General features: G+C 41.9%; 1 protein-coding gene across 1 annotated transcript; it reads right to left on the bottom strand.

Moving 5' to 3' along the window:
• Nucleotides 1-4,768: 4,768 nt before the first annotated feature.
• Nucleotides 4,769-25,758, bottom strand: LOC124263845 (nucleolin-like). Its single transcript, XM_046698570.1, has 10 exons — nucleotides 25,656-25,758; nucleotides 24,058-24,156; nucleotides 23,622-23,744; nucleotides 22,700-22,796; nucleotides 21,694-21,857; nucleotides 21,057-21,104; nucleotides 13,537-13,619; nucleotides 12,941-12,959; nucleotides 6,150-6,206; nucleotides 4,769-4,898 (listed from the first exon to the last, which is right to left on the bottom strand). The coding sequence occupies exons 4-10, from the start codon at nucleotides 22,788-22,790 to the stop codon at nucleotides 4,860-4,862; spliced, it is 501 nt and encodes a 166-aa protein (XP_046554526.1). The 5' UTR covers nucleotides 22,791-22,796; nucleotides 23,622-23,744; nucleotides 24,058-24,156; nucleotides 25,656-25,758; the 3' UTR covers nucleotides 4,769-4,859.
• Nucleotides 25,759-27,255: the final 1,497 nt, after the last annotated feature.

Raw genomic sequence — 27,255 nt, 5'->3', positions numbered from 1 at the left:
TCTTCAGCGTGAGGAGCGGACGCCAGCCACGAGGCTACCCCACCGCCCCTCGAAGTAAAAGGTTATCCTTGCGTATTATTATTTAGTTGTTTTTCATTGGTTGTGTGGAATCTCGGATAATCTCGGATTTACGGAGGTCCCATCTACTTCAACAAAACGCTGTTTGGCTAATTACCTTTCTTTAAATAGATATATATATATATATCAGCATCATTTCATCCTCGATACAGCATGTGAGTGAGGATCAAGCATTTGAAAGTTTTTAAGTGGTGGACGTCTCCAAATTACCAACATAGTTAAACTTTTGTTTTGTTTGTTTTTAATGCGTCTCTCGGCAATTTACCAGCTATATGACGTATGACGGTTGTCTGTAAATAATCGAGTCTGGGCCAGACAATCCAGTGAACACATCATGAGCATCGATCTATGTAATTGACATACGATGACGTGTTAACCAAGTCAGCGAGCCTGACCACTCAATCCCATCAGCCGCCTCTTACAAGAATGGGTTGCTGAAGATCAATTCTAACCCGGATCTTCACGGGTACCAAGTCTTTAAGAGTGAGCGTTAACTCTGAGCGAGTAGGGATGGGTGTCATGGTGCAGAGTTGTCCAAGCATCCTCATTACTGGCAGTAATCGCTGCAGGTCAAAGGAAAAAAAGTAGTACTAGTAATTTGCAAATTACTGAAACTAAAGTACTGTCGGAAATTTTTAAAAACTTTTTTCACATTTATATCTAAAATTTAGGTAGTTAATACGTGAAAGTGTGAAATATCTGTTGAACTAAGTTCGGCCTAACTACAGTCTCAGTGGTAGGGAGATAGGAAACGTTAAAAAGGGATTTTACTGAGGAGATATTAGTGCAGAAATGAGCAATGTGGTTTTTTTCAGTCCCAAGAGACTTATTTGGAGCAGACCATGGCTTTATGCAAATTAGTGCGCGATGATATTGTATAACAAATGACACTTTTTGAATGTCCATTTTGAAATTAGACTTAGCTTCATAATAAACGATAGCGGACGTAAAAATAACAATTTTAATACTGAAACTATTAAGGATATAGATACCATTGAGTCTCACTATCACTATAAAAAGAAACAGGTAGGAGGGGTCGTCTCAAAAGCAAAACCAAGATGGGTGTTGCTGGTGGTAGTTGGGGTCGGGCTTGGGGATAGAGATATTAGCTAAGATTAGATAATCTTTAGAGACATTCAATACACATGTAAAAGCATAAAATATATTTGAGATGACCCCTTGTGTCTGTGGGCATCACGTGCTTTCCATGCCAAGTGAGTTGACGGTCCGTCGTCATACCTGGCTGAGCGACCTAATTGCCATCTATAGTTTGATCTATTGTTTTCAGCAGCTGTTCGTATTTCTTCTAAGTTTTGCCCGATTTTACGAGTAAACATGCTTTTCTAGATATCCTATTACGCATCCCACTGAACGCCCAGTTGGGTCATGTCGACATATGCTATTTGCAATTGTGTAAATTTTAGGGATACAGAGCAACAGCCTAAAAACAGTTGTTTTTTTTCTATTTCCGACAGTACTTAAGTGTCTCAATCACATGTTCGATTATTTAGCGGGGTAGGCGGATGCTTATGTCGATCACGGGATTGTCTTGTATAGCCTTGATCATATTCAGATCGCCTCTGGAAAGCTGCAGTTTTGCTGAATGCGGCGTAAACTACCCAAACAAAACAGGAAGCAAGAGCAACGTACCACGCCGTCGACTGGATGACACTCGGTAATTAGGGTCCGACCCATTGCATTCAGGACGGCTCTGATGATCTTGTGGTACTTCGGAAGGGGGTTGGGTTGGAAGTGACTGCTCAAAGCCTAAATTACCAGATCAACCATGAGTGGGCTAACGACGTTTTACGCCCACACAGACCAAAATATTTCTGTAACATCAGCGAAATGTGGCGGAAAGCAGGTGCGAAACGTTTAACGCATTGCTGAGTCCCACACAACGACATACCGACAAAAGCATGATCACTTTTGGACTGGACATTAGCGGTCGTTTTCAAGGTACAACTACTGCCATCCCCACCCAAATCCAAAACCAATCGAAAGGAGTTATTTTTATAAGCACTCTAGAAAACATGCTTTAGAACAATCAACAACTGGGATTGCTTGCTTGAGTGAGTGAGTGAGTGAGTGAGTGAGTGAGTGAGTGAGTGAGTGAGTGAGTGAGTGAGTGAGTGAGTGAGTGAGTGAGTGAGTGAGTGAGTGAGTGAGTGAGTGAGTGAGTGAGTGAGTGAGAGTGAGTGAGTGAGTGAGTGAGTGAGTGAGTGAGTGAGTGAGTGAGTTTAGTTTTACGCAGCACTCAGCAATATTCCAGCTATGTGGCGGCGGTCTGTAAATAATGGAATCTGGTCCAGACAATCCAGTGATCAACAGCATGAGCATCGCTCTGCGCAATTGGGAACCGATGACATGTGTCGACCAAGCCAGCGAGCCTGACCACCCGATCCCGTTAGTCGCCTCTTACGACAAGCATGGGTTACTGAAGGTTCATTCCAACCCGGACCTTCACGGGTCAGTGTGTGAGAGAGAGGAAGCGAGTTAAATTTTAACGTCACCTCGGCAATATTTCAGCCATATAGTGACGAAAAAGGTTTTGCATAGACAATAAATATAAAGCGTTAAATAACCAGTCATCGAAAGACTGTAAAATAACTAGAGTATCACAAATGGTGTTAAAACAAGCATGCAAGTCTAAAACTACTTTATTAACGAGAAAATAACATAAAAACAGGCTGTAGGTCGCCAACAACTGAAGGTAGATCACCATACTAGGGACCATGAGGACTTAGTGTTTTTGCTACCTGCATGGACCCCTGTTGGGTTTACGCTATCCCTTCTGCCGCTGGCGATTGTAGGAAAATTTAGCCGAAATTTAAAATAACAAAAATTAAATTAAATTTTACTTTGAAAGCTTTGGGACTTACGTACCCTCTCAGGAAGACAATAATTATAAGATACTTTATGGGTTGTCTGAGACGGCAGTCGACGATGTAGCATCTACGGATGGTTCACACAAGCAGCGTCATCACCCAAGCCAGTCTGAATACCCAATAGTAAGACCAGCAAGGTTGTGTGGGGCTTCCTTTCAGGATTTCCTTATTCTTCAGTCCCTACTATGGTTTTTTGTTTAACGCCGCCCTCAGCAATATTCCATATTTTTCTAGCCACATAAAGAAACTGTGCATTGTCAAAATATGATCCCAGTTGATAAGTACGATAACAATGTCAAAGATACATATAAACTTTAATGGAGGGATCATGAGACCATAACAAGGTCGAAGAATCTGATCCCTGTAGCCCACACCAGTTAAGTTGCCCTGAACAATCACCAGAGGAGTTCTTTGGCGTGCTGTTATTTCACCCCAAATCATCACGGAACCACCACCAAAGCGATTCCTCTCCAAGACACAGGCCTGTGCATAACATTGTCCCACGCGTCTATAGGCACGTTGACGTCCATCACTATGGGAAATGTTAAACCTGGACTCATCTGTAAAAACAACATTTCTCCACCAAAACAAGGGTCTGCGGACATGATTTCGGCACCACATTCGGCGAGCTTGTCGATGACGTTGTGTCAGGATAGGCCGTATGGCGGGACGTCGTGGTCTGATCCCGTGATGACGTAAACGTTGTCGAACTGTGTTGGGGTGGATACGGCGAAGTCCTGGGATGGTTCGGGCAGTCATCATTGCAGTCTGAAACCTGTGGCGAAGATGGGTCACCCTTATCCATATGTCCTGTCTTGGCGTTGTTACACGTGGACGTCCAGAACGTGGCCGATCGATAACGTCATTTGTGTTCTGGTAGCGTCTCACCAGTGCAGAAATGGTGTTCCGGTGGCAGTGGAAATGTGCAGCCACTTGTCGTTGAGACATTCCCCTACGGACCATCCCAATGGCCTCATGACGTCGTGCAGATGTGAGCCTTGGCATGCTATGCGTTTCAATAGCCGTTTAATTTTTTGAACGATCGCAAGGGCAGGGGTTGAGCTTTCCAAAGTGACAGTATTTTGTGGCACTCATTTGCTCTGTTTCTTTTTCCCGGAATGCACGTGAAACAACGTATTGCACGTCTCAAGGACGAACCCACTGACGTCACGGAACGTGGCACTTGCATGCATGTTGGATACATGTCACTTATCTCTGAGTTTAAATCCTTATGTGTCTACACAGGTTTGATAAATTTAGATTTTACATTTTTGTATGCACAGTTTCTTTATGTGCCTAGTATATATGGCGGTGGTCTGTAAATAATCGAGTCTGGACCAGACAATCCAGTGATCAGCATGAGCATCCTTCTACGCAGTTGAGATACGATGACATGTGTCAACCATGTCAGTGAGCCTGACCACCCGATCCCGTCAGTCGCCTCTTACAAGCATGGGTTACTGAAGACCAATTCTAACCCGGATCTTCACAGACAGGACAGCGTTAATAGCTATGCACTGGTCAATTTCAAATGGAATTTAGGTTATAATTAAGTACTCAAGCGAACACTTGAGTAGATCACAGCGTAAACAGTAAAATGAAATGTGCTCGGTAATTTATACCTGAAATAAAGTTAAAGAACAGCGACCATTGGAAAGGCCATATGGCAATACCCAACCACGACAGATTAACGAGTCGAGTGTAAGAACAGGTGTTATTGAACTTTCTTTGACCAGAACATGTACAGTATTAAACGTAGAACTATATCTGACAGATCGATAACACTAGTCAAGAAACGCCTGCACGTTCCAGGAGATTTATTCCGCCCACCAATGTACACAGATTACTATAAATACAGCAGCACTTTAATACAGGGTTAGACGAGGAAGGCTCTCATTTCTTGCCTTTTTTCACCGTCTTCTTCGCGGGGGCCTGAAAGTAGAAGTTGGGAGCTTAAGTCAACAGTGCTGACATGGGATGGAGTCATTCAGCAACCTTTCCCTGTTTCCTCATCAACATTCATCTGCATAATTACGTGACCATAGAAACAAAATCTAAAATAAAACTGCTTGGCCGAGGTGTATTTAAGTGTCGGGCTACTTTTAGACCATGCCATTTGTTAGGGAAACATTCCACCAGAAGAGTATACTGAGAAATACGTATCTCAATCATGATCTGAATCACCACGTCGCCGTAGAAACATGACGTTCTGTGTGAGAGAATTGACAGTTAACTCAGAATGGACTGAGTGTATTGTGTACGATGTGAAATATGCAATCGAATGATAACATTTAACGGGACCAGTTCAAATATGCGTTATGGTAAAGAGGTCTGTCTTTCATTTTGATCCAGTCGGAATTATCAGAAAAATCGGATAGTTTATAGTTGCCAAAATACTTAAGCTGTGATGTTGAGCTTCATTTGGCTAAGTGGAGATATACCCTAATGAAATGCGCCATTCTATAAAAGTACCACTCAAATTATAGGAAAGCCGATTTTTTTGTTCTAGTTAATATGACTAATATGGAAGCCGGGTGTTCTGATGTGTTGGAGTAGTTCATTATATCAGATTCCTGCTGAGAAATTATAGGGTTTTCGGTATTTTACTAAGAATGTTATGGTCGGTCATTGCTTGTGGATTGCGACCTAACACTATAAACTGCGTTTGTCATTCGTGTCGTATTCTTGAATCGTTTAAAACAGTCAACATTACAGCGGTCTGTAAATAAGTCTCAGTGTCCGACATCTTGGTCATCGAACTGGGCAAATTTGATACGACTGGCTGACTGAGTTTGGTTTTACGCCGCTTTTAGCAATATTCCAGCAACATCACGGCGGGGGACACCAGAAATGGGCTTCACACAGTGTACCCATGTGGGGATTCGAACCCGGGTCTTCGGCATGGCGAGCCAACGCTTCAAAATGTGATACGACGGTATGCAACAGCAAAAGCCTGGGCCCCGTTTCACAAAGCTCTCGTAAGCCTAAGATCTCGTAATTTTCTCGTAGCATTCGTACCTCCTATGTTACAGTATAGGAGGTACGAATGCTACGAGAAAAGTTACGAGATATTAGGCTTACGACAGCTTTGTGAAACGGGGGCCCTGGACGAGAAGCATGGGATGTAAAGACCAATCCTTTCCAGGATCTTCCTTGATGCTAAACCAAGAAAATATTTAATACCTTTGAAGCTGGTTTCGCCTTCTTTGTTGCTTTCGAAGATTTTGCATCGTCTTTACCCTGTTTAAAATAGATTGATAAAAAGTTGGTAATTAGGGCTGGATATTGCCCTGAATTTCATATTGCGATATACTGCAATAATTTAAGAGATATTGCAATATATATTGTGATATATTGACTTGAAGGTTTCTGCCCAAGTGCGTACATCAAATTCATAATAGCTCTCTGCGTGCGACATCATCTTCTCCGTTGCTGTTACACCATACTTTCAGGCTCCCCGTCCCCATGGCTGTATGCCAATCGTTTACAGATAAATAAAATAATATAGAGCCTTAATGTGGAATATGTTGCACCAACGTTTTGCGAATATAATGATAACGGTAATAGTATAACATGATTTTCATAGTGTTGTTTGCTTAAACAGAATTTGCTTCAGTGCAGTATGTAATTATTGTTACTGTATGTGATTCATTCAGATTCAATGTGATAACATGAACTATTCCCAAATGAAACAAAAACAAGAATTAGTTGAACTACTTGAGATCTAAATGTGACCTCCAATAGCTAAGATCCTTGACTGGAATGTCATTATACAGTCCTACATTTTTTCTAAGACTCAGGCCTGTAGGATAAATTGATATCATCTGCCCCATTATGAAACAAACAAAAATAACAAAATACTGTGAACTGTGAAATGGTTACTTAGAGCCAGAGGCTCTACTAATAAGTCCAAATAAAAATTGGTCCATTTGAGGCCACTTAATTCCTCCAAATGAAACCATTCAAACCCACAAAACGTCAAGTATTTGGTAGACTATTTGGCAATTTTGGAGCCACTTATGACACTTCCACTTGTAAAATGTTACATGAAACCAACAGAAATAAAAATATATTTGGCACTTTTAGAGCACATCTGTTTGCTATGGAAATCAAGGGCAGATAATTCAAATGGAGCTAACTCTGGATATTGCAGAATCTGAACTATATCGCGGTAATCGTATCGCGAGATACTGTACCGGTATATACCGGTAATATTGCACACCCCTATTGGTAATGAGTCTAGTTTAACGCCGCGTTTAGAAATATTCCAACAATATCACGGCGTGAAACACCTGAAATGGGCTTCACACATTGTACCCATGTGGGAAAATGGAAAATTACGTTTTCCACAAGAAAGACAGATCTTGATTTAAACTACCCGCTTTAATTGGCACTGGCGAAGGGATTTACAAAGTGTTTTACGCCACTTTATATAGTATTTCAGTCGTAGCATCAGACATGGGGTAATTGTAATTTGTAATTGTAACCGAATGTAATTAATTACAAAAATCGATGTAATTGCATGTAATTTGTAATTGAATGTTCAAGATGTAATTTGTAATTGTTATCTGACTATCTCAATGTAATTGAATTTTTCAGTTATTTTTTCAATTACATAAAATTACATCTAACTTTTTTTATTTTCATCAGGCAACCCATGCAATTATATTCTGTATAATGAGGCCAAAGTAGCGATTTTCAATTAGATGCTTGTCTGTATATACTCTAGCAGGTGTTAAGGTTTGAAAGATTTGAATGTCTAAGCCTTTGCAACTATCGCCATCTGCACATTTGTGAAACAAAGGGAATCAGTAACGCATGACTGAATGTAGGTTAGTATTCGAGGATATGGGGGATTAACTGCACTATTAGTCAAGTTCCTTTCAAAATGGCCTCTTTGTTTATTTCTCATAGGATATGATATTCAAAATCTTACTGAACTGTAGTCCTATTTTCATAATCATGAAATGTAATAAGCCATAAATCTAAGTTGACAAATCCTTTGGTATGTTACTGTGGATTATGTCAGATAGAGAGACCGGCAGATTTTATATTGTATTGTAGGCCTGTAATGATGAGTCATGATACAGTATACCTAAGGTACCAGTGGTGGACAAAGTGCTTTTTGCAACAAGTGATGATAAGTGTGTATTTGATAAGCCCAAGAAAATATGCAAAAGAAAAACCTGATCAAATAGTGTGCATTGTAGACATAATCTAATTTTGCATTTCACTTTTTGATGACAAAAATGTGAACAGGATTTAGTGACCACTGTTTACCAACATCTATATCTTGTTGATTAAATGAATACAGAAATATATCTGTTTTGTTCTTGTTTAAAAAAAAAGTAATTTGTAATGTAATTGTAATTTAATTAATTACATTTTAATTTAAGGTGTAATTGTAATTGAGGAAAATCAAAGTAATTGTAATTTAATAACATTTCAAAGTAATTGAACCCATGTCTGCATGGCATTGCGTGTTAACTTGAAGAAAAGCACAAGCATACATGAGATGCAAATCGTTACCACTTTGGTTGAAACCAATGAGAACAGGTGTGGCGCTGACAAGCCAACAAACAATCGGGGTGAAAAAAGGGACAGCACTAAAGTTTCACCAGGTTGGAGGAGGGTAAGTATAGTCTTTCGCCGCTTTTAGCAATATTCCAGCAATATCACGGCGGGATGCACCAGCTGGGCTGTATACATTGTACCCATGGGAATCGAACCCGGGTCTCTGGCGTCACGAGCGAACGCTTTAATCACTAGGCTACCTCTCCTAACCAAACGGGAGGAGGGGAAGCATCAAAATGAGAGGTTTTTATCCGCAGTGGTCCAATAACATCCAGCCTGACACCACTCACCAAGAATAAGCATGACACTCTTATCTGTGTGGGAAATCAGACAAGGGTCTTCAGTGAGACAGGTGTGACAAGCCTGACTGTGTAAAACGATTAACCCGGGCCCATCTAATGTTTCATCAAAATTAAATGGAAATCAGAAAAAAATAGAAATGAGATAACAGTCAGCTTCTGAATCTATCAACTGTGCCTTTTTGTCCTATTGTTGCTTTTTAGGGACATACGATGTATTGTAAATGTCACCTCAAATCCATTAGAAACGGTGGACTGCAAGACACGTTTGCTAAAAAGGCCCAGGTTTTGTTTGTCTTTTGTCACAGCTGACGTTGATCGAGTCCATGATCCCCGTAAACCTTGTCTTTTTCAGTTATATTTTTAATATAAAATATAACAATATATTTTTAATATAACTGTAGACTACAACAGACAGTCTATTTGTCTCCGATAAATATACAGCATAAAATACTTTGCTTTTTACGAATCAAGTTAATGACGCTTTACTTTCGCCAACACCAGGTGTCACAGAATTTCAGTGATCCATTCATAACTTTCACTGCAATTTATGCCCAGTGGTATCTCTTTCATTGGGATATGTGAAGCCCATTTCTTGTGTCCCCAGCCATGATATTGCTGGAATATTGCTCAAATCGGCGTAAAACCATACTCACTCTTTCGTTGGATAGGACTGACTAACTGACTGACTGACTGACTTTGGTTTTACGCCGCTTTTACCAATATTCCAGCAACATCACGGCTGGGGACACCAGAAATGGGCTTCACACAGTGTTCCCATGTGGGGATTCGAACACGGGTCTTCGGCGTGACGAGCTAACGCTTTAACCATTAGGCTACCCCACCGCCCCTCGTTGGATAGGAGACATTATGACGTTGACTTTTAGAGAGTCTGCGAGTGAGATTAGTTTTACGCCGCTTTTAGTAGTATTCCAGCAAGATCACGCCCGTGTACAAGAAATGGGCTTCACACATTGTACCCATGTGGGGAATCGAACCAGGGTCTTCAGAGTGACGAACCAACGCTTTAACAATAAGGCGAGTGAGTTTAGTTTTACGCTGCTTTTAGCAATATTCAAGCAATATCACGGAGGGGACACCAGAAATGGGCTTCACACACTGTACCCATGTGGGGAATCGAACCCGGGTCTTCGGCGTGACGAGTGAACGCTTTAAACACTAGGCTACCCCACTGCCCCTTTAACAATAAGGCTACGCAAAGCCGCCAACATATATTCTACGAGTGAATGAGTTCAGATTTACGCCATTTTAAAAGCAATATTCATCCAAATCACGGCGGGGGACAAGAAATTGGCTTCACGCATTGTACCCGAACGTCGGGAATCGAACAGTCATCTGAGTGACGAGCGAACGCTTTAACCACTAGGCTACCCACCGCCCCCTACATTTATTCTATGAAGACATTCACAGTGTGGATATCTATTTCAGGATGCTTAAAATATTGGCAATATGTACGTTAACCTGTTGGAACATCAATACATGCCTGAGGATCGCAATCAGTGACATGTCAGGAGCGGATTGAGTCCCAGGGGTCGCGGTTCCTGATCCCTACTACATATCTATCCGCACGTCCCACGTCAGACACGCAGGGAGGGGGTTAAGTAGGGGTGGTAATGAACTTGACGAAACTTACCACAGCACACAAAACCAGATAGCCCATTGAAAAAATAAATGAAGTAGCGAAGCGCGACAGCTACCAATTAACTGTGTTGTGACAGACTTAGGGCTCACAATGCCCTTGTAAGGCGCGGGTGGCTGGAGTACTGCCGCTCGTCATTGGACAATGGAAGCAGATTAGCAGCGATTGGACAGGGCCTCAGACAGCATAGGAATGCATGTTATAATCCTGAAATGATATGCAGAGGCAGGCCCAAGCCACGCAGACTCGGTCTCAAAGAGGCAAGACGCTGGTCAAACGAGACGGACAATTGCCGATGATCAAAGGACAGATTCCAACATGGCAAACACCAGTTGAAATGTTGATAGGGATTATCTCATAGTTTAGTACGGCTTCACCCTGTCTGCGAGTTGTGACCATTGTTCCCTGCCAGCGTTCTCGTGTTAGTAAACCTCCCAAAACCTACACCACGAGTTCACCCCTCCCAACCAGGTGTCTATCTATTGAGAAGGGTTCGCGGAGGTTTGATTTTATTATGCGGGTACAATCCTATTCAAATGGCCGTTTTGGCTTCAATGATCGGTAGTTTTATATGTCTCCAACCCGCCGTGACTTGGGGTGGAGTTCACAGGTGGCCCCGGAGGAATCCCATTGGAACCCTCTATGAAGTGATCAATTATATTCACAAATAGGCACCAATGGAAGGTATTACCATTCAATTGATAAACATTCTCAAAAAATGCGAACATGACCTACCATAAAAGTCAGTCATACGGCTTTCAGCCCATAGTGCAATAATGTGACATCAACGCCATGTCATTGAGCTGGAGAAATATTCCAAGAACTTAACTTTTGTCAGAGAAACAGATACAGATATGCTAGTTGGGACCATGTACAACTGTGTCGCCTGTTACTTTTCAAATATACCTCTGGAGCGTATGACTCAAAACGATTCTATTAATCATATTCTATGAACTAAATACCGGCAAAAACACGATCATACGGTTGTCTGTTTTGATCAATACGTCGTTGTACGGTTGCGTGTCACAAGCGCTGGAAGAGGCAACGGCCGCCATTACCTTTGGTACGGACACACTAACCGCCAGTTCAGCGGAATAACTGATTTTAATGTAATTATAACGAAATAAATCATCCCTCGGTCCACGTCAAAATAATTGTTAGAAAGCAAGATGCGAGCAGATGGATGAAAGTGGGACTATTTTTTAGCCACCAGAACACGTTGCGCCCCGTTGTTCGCCACGCCAAGCTTCATAGATAAGTAATATTTTATACTACACTGCCGTTGTCAAATGGCGGGTGTATAACGGCTAACAATGCCCTGTTGTCTGCCCTGACGATACCGCTTATCCGATTAATGCACCAACTGTCTCTGTGGCACGTGCTTCCCCTCTTATTCCCATTAATTCCCCATCTTCCAACAATTACATATTATCCTTCAAATCAACACCACCAATGAGAATAGTGGGGCAGGTTGTGCAAATCAGTATTGAGTATCACAGACAGGAGAATGAGCGCTAACAACTCCGACAACACCAGCGTTAGGCAGGGTATGATGGATGGGGTATGATGGATGAGGTATGATGGGTGGGCTGATGCGGGGGGAGGGGGCATTGACCCACACCTGTCTCACTATCGGCCCCTCCCATGACGGCTGAGAAAACATGACACTGATATATACAAAATCAAAGTTCATTCGCTTAATCCTCAATTCAAGATTTTTTTTATGGCGAGATTAAAATCCTTTCCATCTGCAGGTAGGGTAATTACATTTCGATAGGTCAAGTGAAATGGAGTTGACGTCGCGTTTGAGATGATTGCACATATGTAACGTGCAAAGGTGATTTTATGTGTAAAAATGTACCTGTGTTCGTGTCATGCATCCTGTACGTCTGTCTTTGTATGTGCGTGCACTTGTCCAGTTTAGTGCTATGTCACCATTCGGAACTTTAACATGTATAACCCGTCATCACCACTTGTCGACTTGAACCTGAAGTCCTTGTTTTATTCCCTTGAGCAATCTGGGTAGGATGACGTATCATCCCCTTAGGCCCAAAATGAGTGAGCATGGTTTTTATGCCGCTTTTAGCAATATTAAGGCGAGGGACATCAAAAATGAGCTTCACACATTGTAACCATGTGAGGAATCGTCTTCAGTGAGACGAGCGAACGCTTTAACCATTAGGCTACGCTTTAACCACCATTAGGCTACGCTTTAACCACCATTAGGCTACGCTTTAACCACCATTAGGCTACGCTTTAACCACCATTAGGCTACCATTAGGCTACGCTTTAACCACCATTAGGCTACGCTTTAACCACCATTAGGCTACCCAACCGCCCTGGCCACAACATGACCACGGATAACAAAGAGTGAGGAGTCAAACAAGCACCATGATCCAGTTGGTTCAATCAATGTCAACTCTGAACCAGAAAAGACTCACCTTTTTGCCTTTCTTCTTTCTGCAAACAAAGTAAAGTCTCACATCACCATTTGTCACCAAGACAAGTATAAAGAGAGGGATACGAACAAATATTTACAACGATTGGCTTCCCATATTTGCACCATGAAAACTCGTCTCAATCTAACTACAACGTGCACTGGGACGCTAGCACCGGGCCCGACATACAATGTCGATTATGTTCAAAGATAAAGTGCAATACAGGCCAAGTCAGAATGAATGATATCATATGTGCACTGGACCATAAAAAACAGTGGTCGATAGCTGGAGCAATGGAAGCTACCCCCTCTGTATACATGTGCAATGAGTTGGCTTGGTATAAAACCTGGTATTCCTTGGAGGATGCACCTTTCAGAAGTTTACCAACTTTCCTGAATCACTCCAGAACAAGTACAGTGTCAGCATAGAACCTTGTAGCAGAACCTTTCTGGCATGCAATTGATGAACTCTGCACAGTAAATTACAGGGCTAAAAGACATCCCTGTCCAATCATCACTTGCAAGAATCGCTTTACCAGTATGGCTAAACCGTCAGTTCCATTGAAAGCTTACAATATACAGAAAAACACAAAACATTACGTTTTCTCCGGTGTTTCCTCTTCCTCATCTTCGTCTTCCTCATCATCGTCGTCGTCATCGTCGTCCATGTCTTCTTCGTCCTCCTGCAAGACCACAAGCATGTACTCATCCACACAACATGTGCTTCATTAAATAGCTGTCACATCCGACTGAACGAGTGAGTGAGTATGGTTTAACGCCGCTTTTAGCAATATTCCAGCAATATCACGGCGGGGGACACCAGAAATGGGCTCCACACATTGTACCCATGTGGGGAATCGAACCCGGGCCTTCGGCGTGACGAGCCAACGCTTTAACCACTATGCTACCCCGCCGCCCCCCGACTGAACGAAGCAAACTATGCCTAATATCGCAGTGATGTCTTTGTTTAAAGAGACCAGGTGAGAGTTTGCCTACGAGTTCATAACAGTTCAGGTCGGCACACTATTCTTCCCGGAACCCCTGTGTATGTGATTGTATGAATTCAAATCCAGATAGCATTTTGACCAAACAATAATTTCAGTCGGCATTAATAGGACCTCAGCCCCTATTGGGTTGCACTGTCCATATTTAGATAAAGTATAATGGTTCCTGCTGCCTCTACGACTATGGATATTATACGACAGTCGTGATGTATATATTTTGGGAGAAGGTTACCTAAGTTGAGATAAATTGTGCCCATCCTTTATTCGTGAATGTGTTTTCATCAAAATAGGGGACTTTCCTGTCCCGGATTCTCAATGCTGGTTTACATGTCAAAATGTCGATATGAATAGGTGACACGCCAGTCAACGCTAAACTAAGGATGGGATTCATACCCTACCTAAACTAGGGATCAAACCGTGGAAATCGGAGGAAGCAAACACTTTGACCGCTAGATTACCATATCGTAATAATACACCTTTAACACATAAAACGTGATTTTAATAATGTCAAGTATACATTTAAATAGGAAAATATATGATTATCAGAGGCTGAAAAGTATATTATTGCGAACCCTTGGTCATAAATCCACATGATGAACATGTCAACGAACAATCGAAGCAATCTGCCCCGTCATGGCGGGCTTGTGATCTAGTGTGATGTCCAGGGCCCCGTTTCACAAAGCTCTCGTAGACCTAAGATCTCTTAACTTTTCTCGCAGCATTCGTACCTCCTATACTGTAACATAGGGAGTTTGAATGCTACGAGAAAGGTTACGAGATCTTAGGTCTACGAGAGCTTTGTGAAATGGGGCCCAGGAGGGTTACACTGTAGACAAGACCCCTGAGCTCAACTTACTGGGGTCGAGTTGCCAATTGGACTTAGAGGGGACAGTTATTGGTTTAGATGACCACCTGGAACCATTCGGACTGAGCGACCCTAACACTAACTCTACTAGAACACTGTAGAAGAAAGCGGGAGAATTCAATATGGCCCTTCATCAAAGTTCTTACGTTGGGTAGCAGTAGTCTGTCTATTATAGCCAGTGCTTAGTAGGTTATACTGCTTATATTACCAGCGAGGGATCATCTGGACTATTATCTAGTTATACAGAGTAACCACGCGATACCAGGTTTAGTCAGGCCTTACAGGTGATGGATGTATTCTACTCAAAATAAGTAGAAGACCACCGTACGTATTGCAATAGTTATGAGTGAGTGAATTTAGCTAGGGTCTGCTTTCAGCAATATTATAGCAATATCACGGCGGGGGGCACCAGAAATGGGCTTTACACATTGTACCCATGTGGGGAATCCAACCAAACAGGGTCTTCGCGAGCGCGTTAACCACTAGGCTACCCCACCGCATATACTACTACAGTGACGTCATTGCTGGGAGACCCATGAAGATCCGGGGTAGAATAGGTCTTCAGCAACCCATTCTTGTCATAAAAGGCGACTAACGGGATCGGGTGGTCAGGCTCGCTGACTTGGTTGACACATGTCATCGGTTCCCAATTGCGCAGATCGATGCTCATGCTGTTGATCACTGGACTGTCTGGTCCAGATTCGATTATTTACAGACCGCCTCCATATAGCTGGAATATTGCTGAGTGCGGCGTAAAACTAAACTCACTCACTCATTGCTGGGAATTATGATGAGTATGAATGATCGAAAGACTAACATAAATTCACCATTAACCCCCGCCACCCATTCATGTTTATAACTGTAAATAAATTATTTTATTTCACGGAAAACAGTATCGGATGATTATGATACATACACTTAACGATACAAACACTTAACGATACAGACACTTAACGATACAGACACTTAACGATACAGACACTAAACGATACATACACCTTAACGATACATACACTTAACGATACAAACACTTAACGATACAGACACTTAACGATACAGACACTTAACGATACAAACACTCAACGATACATACACCTTAACGATACAGACACTTAACGATACAGACACTTAACGATACATACACTTAACGATACATACACTTAACGATACATACACCTTAACGATACAGACACTTAACGTTACAGACACTTAACAGACACTAAACGATACATACACCTTAACGATACAGACACTTAACGATACAGACACTTAACGATACAAACACTTAACGATACAGACACTTAACGATACAGACACTTAACGATACAAACACTTAACGATACAGACACTTAACGATACAGACACTTAACGATACATACACCTTAACGATACAGACACTCAACGATACAGACACTTAACGATACAGACACCTTAACGATACATACACTTAACGAACGATACAAACAAAATGACATGTTTCCAGAGCGGTTTCCAAGAAAATTAGAAAGGACTACAAATCGAATCTCCAGCTCGACATCGTAGCGTCAACACCGTCTGATTTGCTTAAACAATCCAAACAATGTCAATAAACAAATAAGGCTCTTGTATACCACCTATATGGATCAGCCAATTCTTTCATGTGACTAATTTGTCACATCACGACAGATAAATTCTAAAGGAAAATAGACAGGATGTTCCTTGACATCTTTTGATTAGTATATCAGAAGTGACAAGAATTTTGGTCACACAGAAAACTGACACTGGGGTGAGGTCACCCAAACAAACCTACTTTCCTCAGAAGGTCAAAGCCACTCAAAGTTAAAGGCCTTGAACCATGCTGAAAGAGGCTACGTCAATAGCGCGAACTTGTCTGGCACAGGCAAACCGACACAGGTGTGAACACACTAATGCTGTCACATGTGAGCAAGATGGTGTCAAGATTGGTTAAATCGCCTTCCAATGTGTCAAAGATCTGGGGCCTTACAGTGATAGGGAATGTTCCGTCAACAAGCCCCATAATCCCTATTTACAAAACAGTCTACCTTTGAAGACTTAGGATCCGACATCACAGAAGAGTAGGAGTTATGAGTTTGTCTACCGCTTTGTCTCGATTCTAATCACTTCCAATAGATCAGTTCAAGGCCTCATTGTACAACTTTAGCAACACGGTGTCGGACGTACTTGTCATATACCACTCAACCTTTGCTAAGAATATTCCTTTTCTGTGCCACCCATCTGCTGCTACCTGCTGGTAAATTATATTGACTATCTCGAAATGGCTATGAAAACTTGATTAGGGTATTCATTTTAAAATATTCAAGTCCACGAACGTAAACAAGAATCTGTTTAAGTCACTTGTGAAAGCAATTTCATAGATTCCTTGATCATACTGAATAAGGAAATGAAATCCATGCGTCCTATTCGTGTAGACAGTAACTGAAAGTTACCTCACGCTTACTTGTGTTTTGCCCCGCTTTCAGTAATATTCACACTATGCGTCATTCAGTAAATAATCTAATCTGGACCAGACAATCCAGTGATCGACGTCATCAGCATCGATCTAAGACATCGGGACACGGTGACATCCATCAACCAAGTCAGCAAGCCTGACTATCTGATTCCGCTAGTCGCCTTTTATTACAAGCATGGGTTACTGAAGAACCGGATGCCCAGCGTGGACACCGACTGTACAGAAGTGAGTCATCTCCGGTTGTTAGTGTCATGAGCACAGGTAAACACAATTGGGGTACCACACAAAGCAATCTTACTATGTAAGCCCCTTTGGTGAGGACGTAAACTCTCCAGAATCTACGTGGGTAAATGTTACGGAAATCGTGCACGATGCTACCCGTTGTAAGAGGCGACTACGGGATCTGGAGGCCAGGCTCGCTTACCTGGTGTCCAAATTGCATTGATCCATGTACGTGGTGAGAACCACTGGATCGTCTGGTCAAGCCTCGATTATTTAAAGACGGCCGTCATAGTTGGAATCTTGCCGAGTGCGGAGTTCAACAAGCAGTGATTGTCGTTTTACACCGCTTTCAACAATATTCCATCAACATCACGGCGGGGGGACACTAGAAATTGGCTTCACACATTGTACCCATGTGGGGAATCGAACCCAGGCCATTAGGCTACCCAACCGGCCTCGTTAAACCAGACCGTGCGCGATGCATATGAAGTCTCTCCGAGATCATGGATGTTCACGCTAAAACAAATTCACGTGTTAATAGCAACGGTAAGACCAACTGAGTCTGGTGAGTCATGACCTTGAAACGGTCACGTGTGTAGCCAAACCCTTGAGTAGAAGGGCATACAAACTTCACCAAAGGCCAGGTGTTACTTTAATATTGACTACAAACTGCATTAAAGGGAACCCATTTTGCCAAGAGCCTTTCGTCAAATTTACTTCGAAAGAACCGATTTATTAATGGACCATAACACAATTGGTGTGATAAAACATTTGGGGTTTCTTCCTTGACGTCCTACTGAGCAATATTCAAGCTGTATGACGTATTTGTGTATATTATCAAATTCCGGGCCAGACAATCCAATGATTGCTTTGATTTCAAAACCTGAATCACTTGGCGTGAAGAGTGAGACACCAGAAATGGGCTTCCTAAATTGTACCCATGTGGAGAATCGAACCCGGGTCTTCGGCGTGATGAGCGAACCCTTTAACCACTAGGCTAACTCACCGCCCCAATACTTTCGGAGATTGAACTAGCTGTATTATTTTTCTGTAGTGAACATGTAGTTTTTTTCTGAACATGTAGTAGAAGCCTTCAAGGCGACATCCCATTTGATTATCAATCAAGCCAATTAATGGATTGTCTGGTCCAGACTCGATTATTTACAGATCGCAGTCATTTAGCGCTGTGTTAAACAAACACGGTCTATAAGACGTCTAAACATATTTACTCCTTAAAAATATAAACCCTTTTAAAAAAACATGGCCTGAGTGAAGTGAGTGAGAAGGGAATTAAGCCGCACTAGTGTATCAGCAGCTTGCGACTCTCAGGTCGCATTACATCGCCGCCAGCAGCCACAGAGTTAATCTATCAACATCTGTTCCGGGGCTAATCGGCTTTTCGGGCCATATTTCCACCTGTAATCTCAACCTACCCTGTTCCCCTAGCCCGTCTGCTGATAAACACGAGAAATAACCCAAGGTGACAACATAAGGATTGGGGTTTCACTTGATTGAAATTTTGTCCAAATGATAGCACTTGAATCTGATCCAAAAATTCAGAAAATGTAGTACTAACACAGTATGTTGAAGTAAAGTAGTGAAATCAAAGCCTCACATAAATCTTGTTTCATCTCAAGCGTCTGTTTTATACACTGCCCCCGCCACCAAGGACATTCCTCCATGCTGCGGGCGTCCTCGCTCGACAGGCAACAGTTCGGCAACATGATCTGCTTGATGCTAGTAGCAATTTCTCAAATTGACTAATTAAAAGTGTTTCATTTCACTGATGACCATAAGTAACAATCTTAATCGTGACTTAACAAAATGAGCCGAGGTATTCTGGGTCTATTAAGTATGTGTCGTGCAAGATTAGCATGTCTACTTAAAAACACAGAAAAATTTAACAGTGCTGACAAAAGCAGACGGTTGGGTGAGATCGGGTGAGATCGAGTTTAACGTGGCGTACAAGATTATTGTACTTACATACCAACGTGTACTTGTGTGTGGCAGCTTCTTATAATCGGGACTAATGTTTCATAGTGATTGCCCATCAAGACAATCGCAGTTTAACATGAATACCCCACTCAGTTTGGTGACAGCGAACCAGTCCTTGTTCTGTTCCTTTCATGGCAAGTACAAGGCATGGTAACAAAAAATTATCTGTTAACGTCTTTCAGTATGACGCAGCTGGGGATTCCCCTTTAAAATTATTTCCCAGTTTTTAACTATAAATAACTATGCAACTGGAAACAGAACAGTTGGAGAAAGGAGTGTTTCTGTTTAACCCTGCATTGGGCAACATTGCTAAGGCACGTAAATGATCTGACCAGACAAACCGGTGACTGAAAGCAAGAGCACCGATAAAGGCTTTATTTACACAATGTACCCATGTGGGGAACCGAACCGGGCCTTCGGTGTGGCGTGATGAGCGACCGCTTTAACCACTATGCTACCCCACCGCCCCCGGATGACAATGTCGCCACCTGATAGTCTGTTCAGGATACTGGGCACCAGTCCAGAATGCCCCAAGATAATCTCCAATGCTTTACCATGTACTACCAGTCCCAGAGTTGCCATCCTTTTGGGGGCCTGGGGTATCAATATTGTTCCTTTATTAGCGCATAGAGGGAAAATTTTGTTAGGTGCTTCCTGTTGTCCGAAGTTAAGTCAAAACAATCAGCATCATTACAAGTTCTGTAAATTGAAAATAAACCAGGAGAACCAATGGCTGACAGCATGAACAGTCAGCACAGCCATATCCTGTAGTTCATCATGTTTCCTTAACGCCTAGGTCATCAAGGGAAACAAAGTCGAACCTCGTAATACTGTCCCAATCAACGAGTTTCCCGTTATTTGAAGCACCTGTTAACTTACCCCAGATACCGATACATCCCCCACAAAAATTCTACCAGCGCGAGTGATATGAAAATAGCCTGCCAATTGGTCTAAGGGTAAAAGTTGGTTCGGTGGGAATGTGTGGGGCAGCAATAACACTAGTGTTTGGTTATGTAGGCATAAGTAAAATATTGAAACACTGACTTTCCAAACAGGTGAGGCAAGAATCTAAATCACGTGTCTGACAATGTGTCTAATTTTCAGGTTATACATGGTCCCAGAAGAAAATTGCCCTACCATTTTTATTGTAGATTTATTGTTGAGTATGTTTAAAGAACTACTATTGCCGCATTGCGTGGTGCCTATTTCAAGTTCTAGACGTAATCAATTGCATGTGTGAAATTGAGACATCGTGTCTTTCTTCAGGATACTTTATAGGACAGTTTACCTACATCATAAAATTCAAGGCAGCAAGAAAATGACTTCAGTGAAACCTGCCTGACTGTCAGTATGTGTTGATTAAACAAACTTCTATATTTTCCTGAGAGTGAGTGAATGAGTTCAGTTTTACGCCGCACTCGGCAATATTCCAGCTATATGACCATCCGATCCCGTTAGTCGCATTTTACGACAAGCATGGGTTGATGAAGATCAATTCTAACCTGGATCTTCACGGTTATTTTCCTGAGAACACACACACTGCAACGACACACACTAAACTTACATCGTCATCGTCGTCTTCGTCCTCAGCACTCACTTCCATCTTTCCTTTCTGCAAACAATTAATATACAGCATCAAAGGGGTTAAAACACGGGGTGGGAGATTTTGCGTTGATTTCTCACGTGTTAGTTGACTGGCACTGGAGTGAGTAGTTTTACACCGCTTTTAGCAATATTCTAGCAATCTCACGGCGGGGAACATTGTACACATATGGAGAATCGAAACCAGGTGTTGGGCGTGACGAGCGAACGCTTTAACCACAAGGCTACCCCACCGCCCCTTATATTAATAAGATCAGGCCCGTTCAGAAAACGTTCATTATGCCATATGGAACGCAAGTTTAAGTTTAAGTGAGTGAGTGAGTTTAGTTTTACTCCGCTTTTAGTAATATTCGAGCAATAACAAGCCGGGGGACACCAGAAATGGGCTTCACAGATTGAACCCATGTGGAGAATCGAACCCGGACCTTCGGTGTGACGAGCGAACGCTTTAACCACTAGGCTACCCCACCGCCCTTGAGTTAAGTAGGGACACTACGATCACATGAGGGCCACAACAGTTTTGTGGAACGCTGGTGGTCGCTAATAAGACGTGGTTAAATCCCTGAACATTCATGGTCCAGCAAATGACATGAACCAACCTTCGTCTTTGCCGTTGTCTGTGAGCTGGCCTTCCTCTTCTGGGACTTCTTCCCCTTGGGCGATTCTTCCTCTTCATCTTCGTCATCATCTTCCTCGTGTTCGATGTCGTCCTCGGTAAAGAACTCGGACTCGTCTTGACTCATGTTGTGTTCGGGGGGAAACTCTGGAACAGGATTACAGGAGACGGGCACATGTTAAACAGGTGGCTTAATGTTGCATCACACATGATTTGCTAAAGACGTGTTTTCGTCTTCAGTTTGCATCCTGGTATGTCCACTAAGGTTACTGACTACTATCCTGACGTGCATAACACGATGCAGAGACGCCCTCAATCTGTACTTTCAAATAACAGGGGTGGAAATAACTTTAAAATTGCTAGTGTACTCCGGTACAGTGGAACATGTAAAATCACTTGCCCTGATCATTTTTTCACTATACCGGCCGTTTTCTTGTTAATGTTTTAAATAAACAACATTATTAACATTGGAAAGTCAACTGGACACGGGTACAGCGTGATATACAAATTTGCTTGCCCGACAGAAAATAGCACTGGACTCGGACGTCGGGCAATAGGTTATTTTCACCCCTGAAATAGGTGCTATCATCCTATGCAAACTACCGTGACATACCCAGTATCGCGTCCAGTAATATTAGGTATCGAAATATCCACATACGATCTATTGGTATCATTAAATACTATTGAAATGGTGGCAAAACATGGCACTGATATGCCCACTATCGGAGTCGATGTGACATACCAACTATCCCCATTATCGGTATCATAACATACCAACTATCGCATCGTGACATACCAACTATCGTATCGTGACATACCAACTATCCCCATTATCGGCATCATAACATACCAACTATCGCATCATAACATACCAACTATCGCATCATAACATACCAACTATCGCATCGTGACATACCAACTATCGTATCTGACATATCAGCTAACCCAATTATCGGTATGACATCACAACTCTCGGTATGTCGACATACCCACTAGATGTTGTCCACCTATGTGTACCGGCCCTGATCCTTCAACCAGCCGGAACGTTGTGCTACAGGCGCCGGCAAAACTCAGGTCCATCGTTAACTGAAAAATATCCATAACATTTTAAACAACTACAAATTATGTAATGTGAGTTTCGGTTGTTTTTTGGGGTGGGGTTGTTCGGCTTTGTAATCAACTACACCGATTTGAATTTTTTTTTAGAATAAATGCTTTGACAGAAGTAATAACATCTGCGCCGAAACGTATTTACAAGCGAACGATAAAAGTTCAAATCGGCAAGTGAAAAAGGACGCTGTATGGTCAAAGGGGGACTACTCTAATTATACGTTTGACAGTTCTGATTTTGTTGATAGACCAACTATTCATACATCTACAGCCGTCTACATAACATGGAATCATGATATGAACACATTTTGATGCATTCAGTGGTGGGTAAAAGCTGTTATTAAAGCTACACTGAGCAATATTCCAGATACATAGTACTATATAGTCTTGACCAGATAATCCAGTGACTGATGTAGTGTACGACAATCCACGATGTCAGTGCACAAAGACACGTCATGAACCACCGAGCCTGCCCAACGGAGTCAATCCGTTATTAATTCTATCCAATATTGTTTGGGCATATAATAATTCAAGCCAGGATTCCACAATGGGGCGGCAGGTTTTCGGCCTTTAAGTTAACGAAAGCGGCCCTAAAATCTCTACGTTTTGTGAATGCGTGTTGAATACATTTTTGTCTTTTGTTTATGGCCGCCTCAGGAATGAATTCAATGATGGCGCTTTTAAACGACTGAGCACATGACGTTTACCCGTTATCAAAAGTGTCATTTTTAAGTCAGTCAAGCAGGACTAGCTACAACCTTACAAAAATGTTTTGAGGCCTTCATTTTGAAGGAAACTTACCGTTTCCTGTCCTCCATTCCGTAACGAGAACAGTGGTTGTTTGATGTCTTTATCTTCAAAACTCTTCGTCTCCACCTGTACAATGTTCAGTTCTCCTTTCACCGCCTCCGCTCCCAGGACAGACTGAAACACGCGACTCCATAATAGGAATAAATCTTAATCTCAAATATCACATTTGACAGTACCTTCTAACGCCGTTTTCAGCAATAATCATTGCAATACCACGGCGGGAGACACAAGAAATAGGGTTCACACATTTTACCCATCGAACCCGGGTTTGGGTGTGACAACGCTTTAACTACTGGCCTAACCCACTGCCTGACAGATATGTACATATAGTACAGCAGTAACGAGTAAACTAAATGCAATAAAATACTGACATTCGCATAGGAGATAAGCAAAAGATCATGAGTCAGGATAAGGAAAAATTACTGACATTTCTGAGGAAGAGGGTGTGGACGAGGTAGTCCGAGTCTTCCTCCTCCTCCTGAAAGGACCATGTTTGGCAGGGGGGACTCCTTTGTCAGCTGGCAACCTGTGAGAACAGTCACACCATCACAAGACACAATTTAATTGTAATTTTCATTTGCTGTATCCCCGTAAAGACAATACATAAGGATTAGGTAGTCTGGCTCGGTAACTTGGTTGATGCCTGTCATCGTGTCTTAACAGACCAATACCCAAAATGGCAATCATTAGATTGTCTGGTCTAGACTCGATTATTCACTGACCGTTGTCATACTGCTGGAATATTTGATAGTAACCACCATTTGAAGTTGAGAGAAAAACATGTTTGGGAGTCTTCTCAATACAGTTCACAACCTGTCTCTAAAGGCAACTTGAATCAAACCCACCCATTACAGATTAATATTTCAGCTGTGTGACGGCGGTCTATAAATAATCGAGTCTGGACATCATGATTATAGATCTAAGACATGCATTAGCAATGTGAGCGACTCTGACCACTCTTTCCGTTACGTCTGTTTAACGCCGAACTCAGCTATATTCCAGCTATATGGCGGCGGTCTGTAAATAATCGAGAGTGGACCAGACAACCCAGTGATCAACAGGATAAACATCGATCTGCTCAATTGGGATACAATAGTGGGTCAACAAAGTCCAGCCAACCCTACTGCTGCTTTGTACAAGCATGGGTTGCTGAAGACCAATTCTCACCCGGACCTCCAAGAATCACACATAACGGGGGGAATGGGCTGATGGGGAAGAATTCTAACAGGGATGACCGGATAAACGGATGACTTGTCAGAACAAAGTATGATGATTGTATGTGGTACGTGTATTTTTGGTTCTTGCTAGCAGATGGTTGAAAGTGAAAAGTGGGAACCAAAATCAAGACAGAATTTAAAGTAATTCATTATCCAGTTATAATCTGCAAAACGTGTTTCTGAAAGAAATGTGTTCAGGCTTTGGTCAAGCTTGAGTTGGATTTCCTTCCGTTCCCCCAACCTTAACCTTAACCCTAACCCTAACCCTATACCCTAACCCCTAACTTAAACTTTGGACTTTTAGTCATTTTGTGAGTTCTCTAGTAATTGTTGTGTTAAGTTTTGTTAATAATTTTAGTATATTTAGAAATATTATTTGGGATCGGGGAACGACAGTTTTGTGTATTATGTGTCACAAAACGTATTATAACTTTTCAGAAATCTGTTAAAAAATGAATGACAAATAGTGCTTTGTTTACAATATTCGTTTTTAAGATTTTAGTGTGTTGAAGTTAATTCATCAACAATCCCAAATAGCACGTGTCCAGTTTTTATTTCATGAATATGAAACAAGTAATTAATACATATGGCAGACCTTTTAGTCATTTTAAAACTCTCCAAACGACCATTTTAACTCGTCCGACATGTTTAATTTGGGCCACTGGGTATTGGAACAGGGCATTTCACATGCCACTCACACGCACAGTTATACCACCCAGCAGAGATCGTTTAGAAAGTTCAGTTGGAAACAGTTTTGAACTCCTGAGGTAATGTATCACATTGTATGCCTTAAACAAAACTATCTCACCCCAGAAATATTCCTTTGCGTCCCTTTCCATGTCTACTGGCGTGCAACAGGTGACCGACCAAGCGCAATCTTGTTGCGGGTAAAAAGAACGTTTCACGAGAATCGCGCACGAACTCCACGAGAAATGTCCACGTGACTCGAATACAGTCAACGCCTGCATAAATTATGATGATTACACAAGTAATGAAAAGCAGTGAATTTTGAGGGGGGAAATGTATATTAAAGATTATGATATTCCATATTGTTACTTGAGGAAAAAATTGTGTGTTTGTTTATTTGTGTCTGTTGTTTATAGTAGCCCTCATAAATATTCCAGCTATATGGCGGCGGTCAGTAAATATTATAATCGAGTCTGAATCAAACAATCCAGTGATCACCAGTATGAGCATCGATCTGCGTAATTACACAGGGTGGAAGCGCTGTCCACGCGAATAGTGGAGTTGCCCCAAAAGCAACTCCATTTCCTCGCTGGACAGTGAAAGAAGAACACGTGGCGCAAGAGTAATGTTACGTTTTCCCTCGCATTTGAATAATTTTGCAAGTATTTCAGGTTCTGCCATTTGGCAAAAGGACCTAGAAAGTTAGAGATCTTTCTGTAATTGCTTGACACCCTCTATATTTATTGCAAATGCGCTTTAGGCGAGGACACCCTCCTGAGTGTCGAAAGAAAATGATCGTTTCAACACGAAATATGACATCCTCATCAGCAGACACACCCATTTTTGCTGCCAGTTCTTAGATATAGATACTTTAGGTCTTCATTCACAGTTTAGGCTTTTATGCATCGGTAATTTTTCAGTTTTCGTCGAAAAATCAAACTGTACATTTTACATGGAGTTGTGTTGAAACTGTCCATTGCTTTGAATGTTTACGTTGAAGTAACTGTCCATGTAGTTGCATGCATTTTAGAGCATTAACTGTTGAAATTCCACAGTTGTTGATACCCTTTTCCACAGACTTGGCAATGGAAACGGTAGTTGTTGTGATGGATCCCCTTACATGCAGTCTGAGGCCAAATGAAGACTTGTAGAACTTGCCGCATATGTGGCAGCGGTCAAACCGAAACATATGAGCCTCATGAACCAGACAATGACCTACTTTTCAGCCGATCTGAATTTTCTCGTGTGAAAGTGAAAAGAGACACTACAGACAACTATGGTCACACTAAATTCCAATTCCTTGTTCCATAAGACATTGGTATTTACAAATGAATTTTAATTCTAAACTTTAATAAAATCGTATTCCTATATTTTATGGCTAGGTTCAGGCAGCATGACGTTAACTAAGACCAGGTACCATATAATAGATTATTATATGGTCTCTGCTAAGACCTCACAGACTGCCCCTGTTTGATGAGGTCGTAAAAATGTTTCATAATTCATCTGGTTCACTGGTTACACCTGTTATGTGTTCTTTGCGCTTATCAAGTGTATTTTTGTACCATACAATGTGATTGATATAATATCAAGTGCGTACAAGACCGCCAAACTTTTCTCGCGGCCGAGCCTCATTTTGAGATTTCCACGATTTCCGTTAGTCAGAGCACGTTGTACGACAGAGTACGGATTAGAAGGAGAGTAGTGTCCAATATACAAGTGAT

The sequence above is a fragment of the Haliotis rubra genome, unplaced genomic scaffold (genome assembly GCF_003918875.1).
Source record: "Haliotis rubra isolate DU_JTF1 unplaced genomic scaffold, ASM391887v1 Scf1200, whole genome shotgun sequence".
Classification (NCBI taxonomy): domain Eukaryota; kingdom Metazoa; phylum Mollusca; class Gastropoda; order Lepetellida; family Haliotidae; genus Haliotis; species Haliotis rubra.
Note: the sequence above shows the minus strand (reverse complement) of the source record. Positions and strands in the feature narration are given on the sequence as shown.

Bases quoted from the DNA above. Each gene is read 5' to 3' on its own strand.
- LOC124263845 (XM_046698570.1), bottom strand. From the start codon at position 22,790: ATGGACCTGAGTTTTGCCGGCGCCTGTAGCACAACGTTCCGGCTGGTT. The intron at 21,858-22,699 runs GTATGTCGACAT...ATCCTGTTCCAG, and splicing joins AGGTGGACAACATCTAGTGG to AGTTTCCCCCCGAACACAAC. The intron at 21,105-21,693 runs GTTGGTTCATGT...AATTGTTTGCAG, and splicing joins AGACAACGGCAAAGACGAAG to AAAGGAAAGATGGAAGTGAG.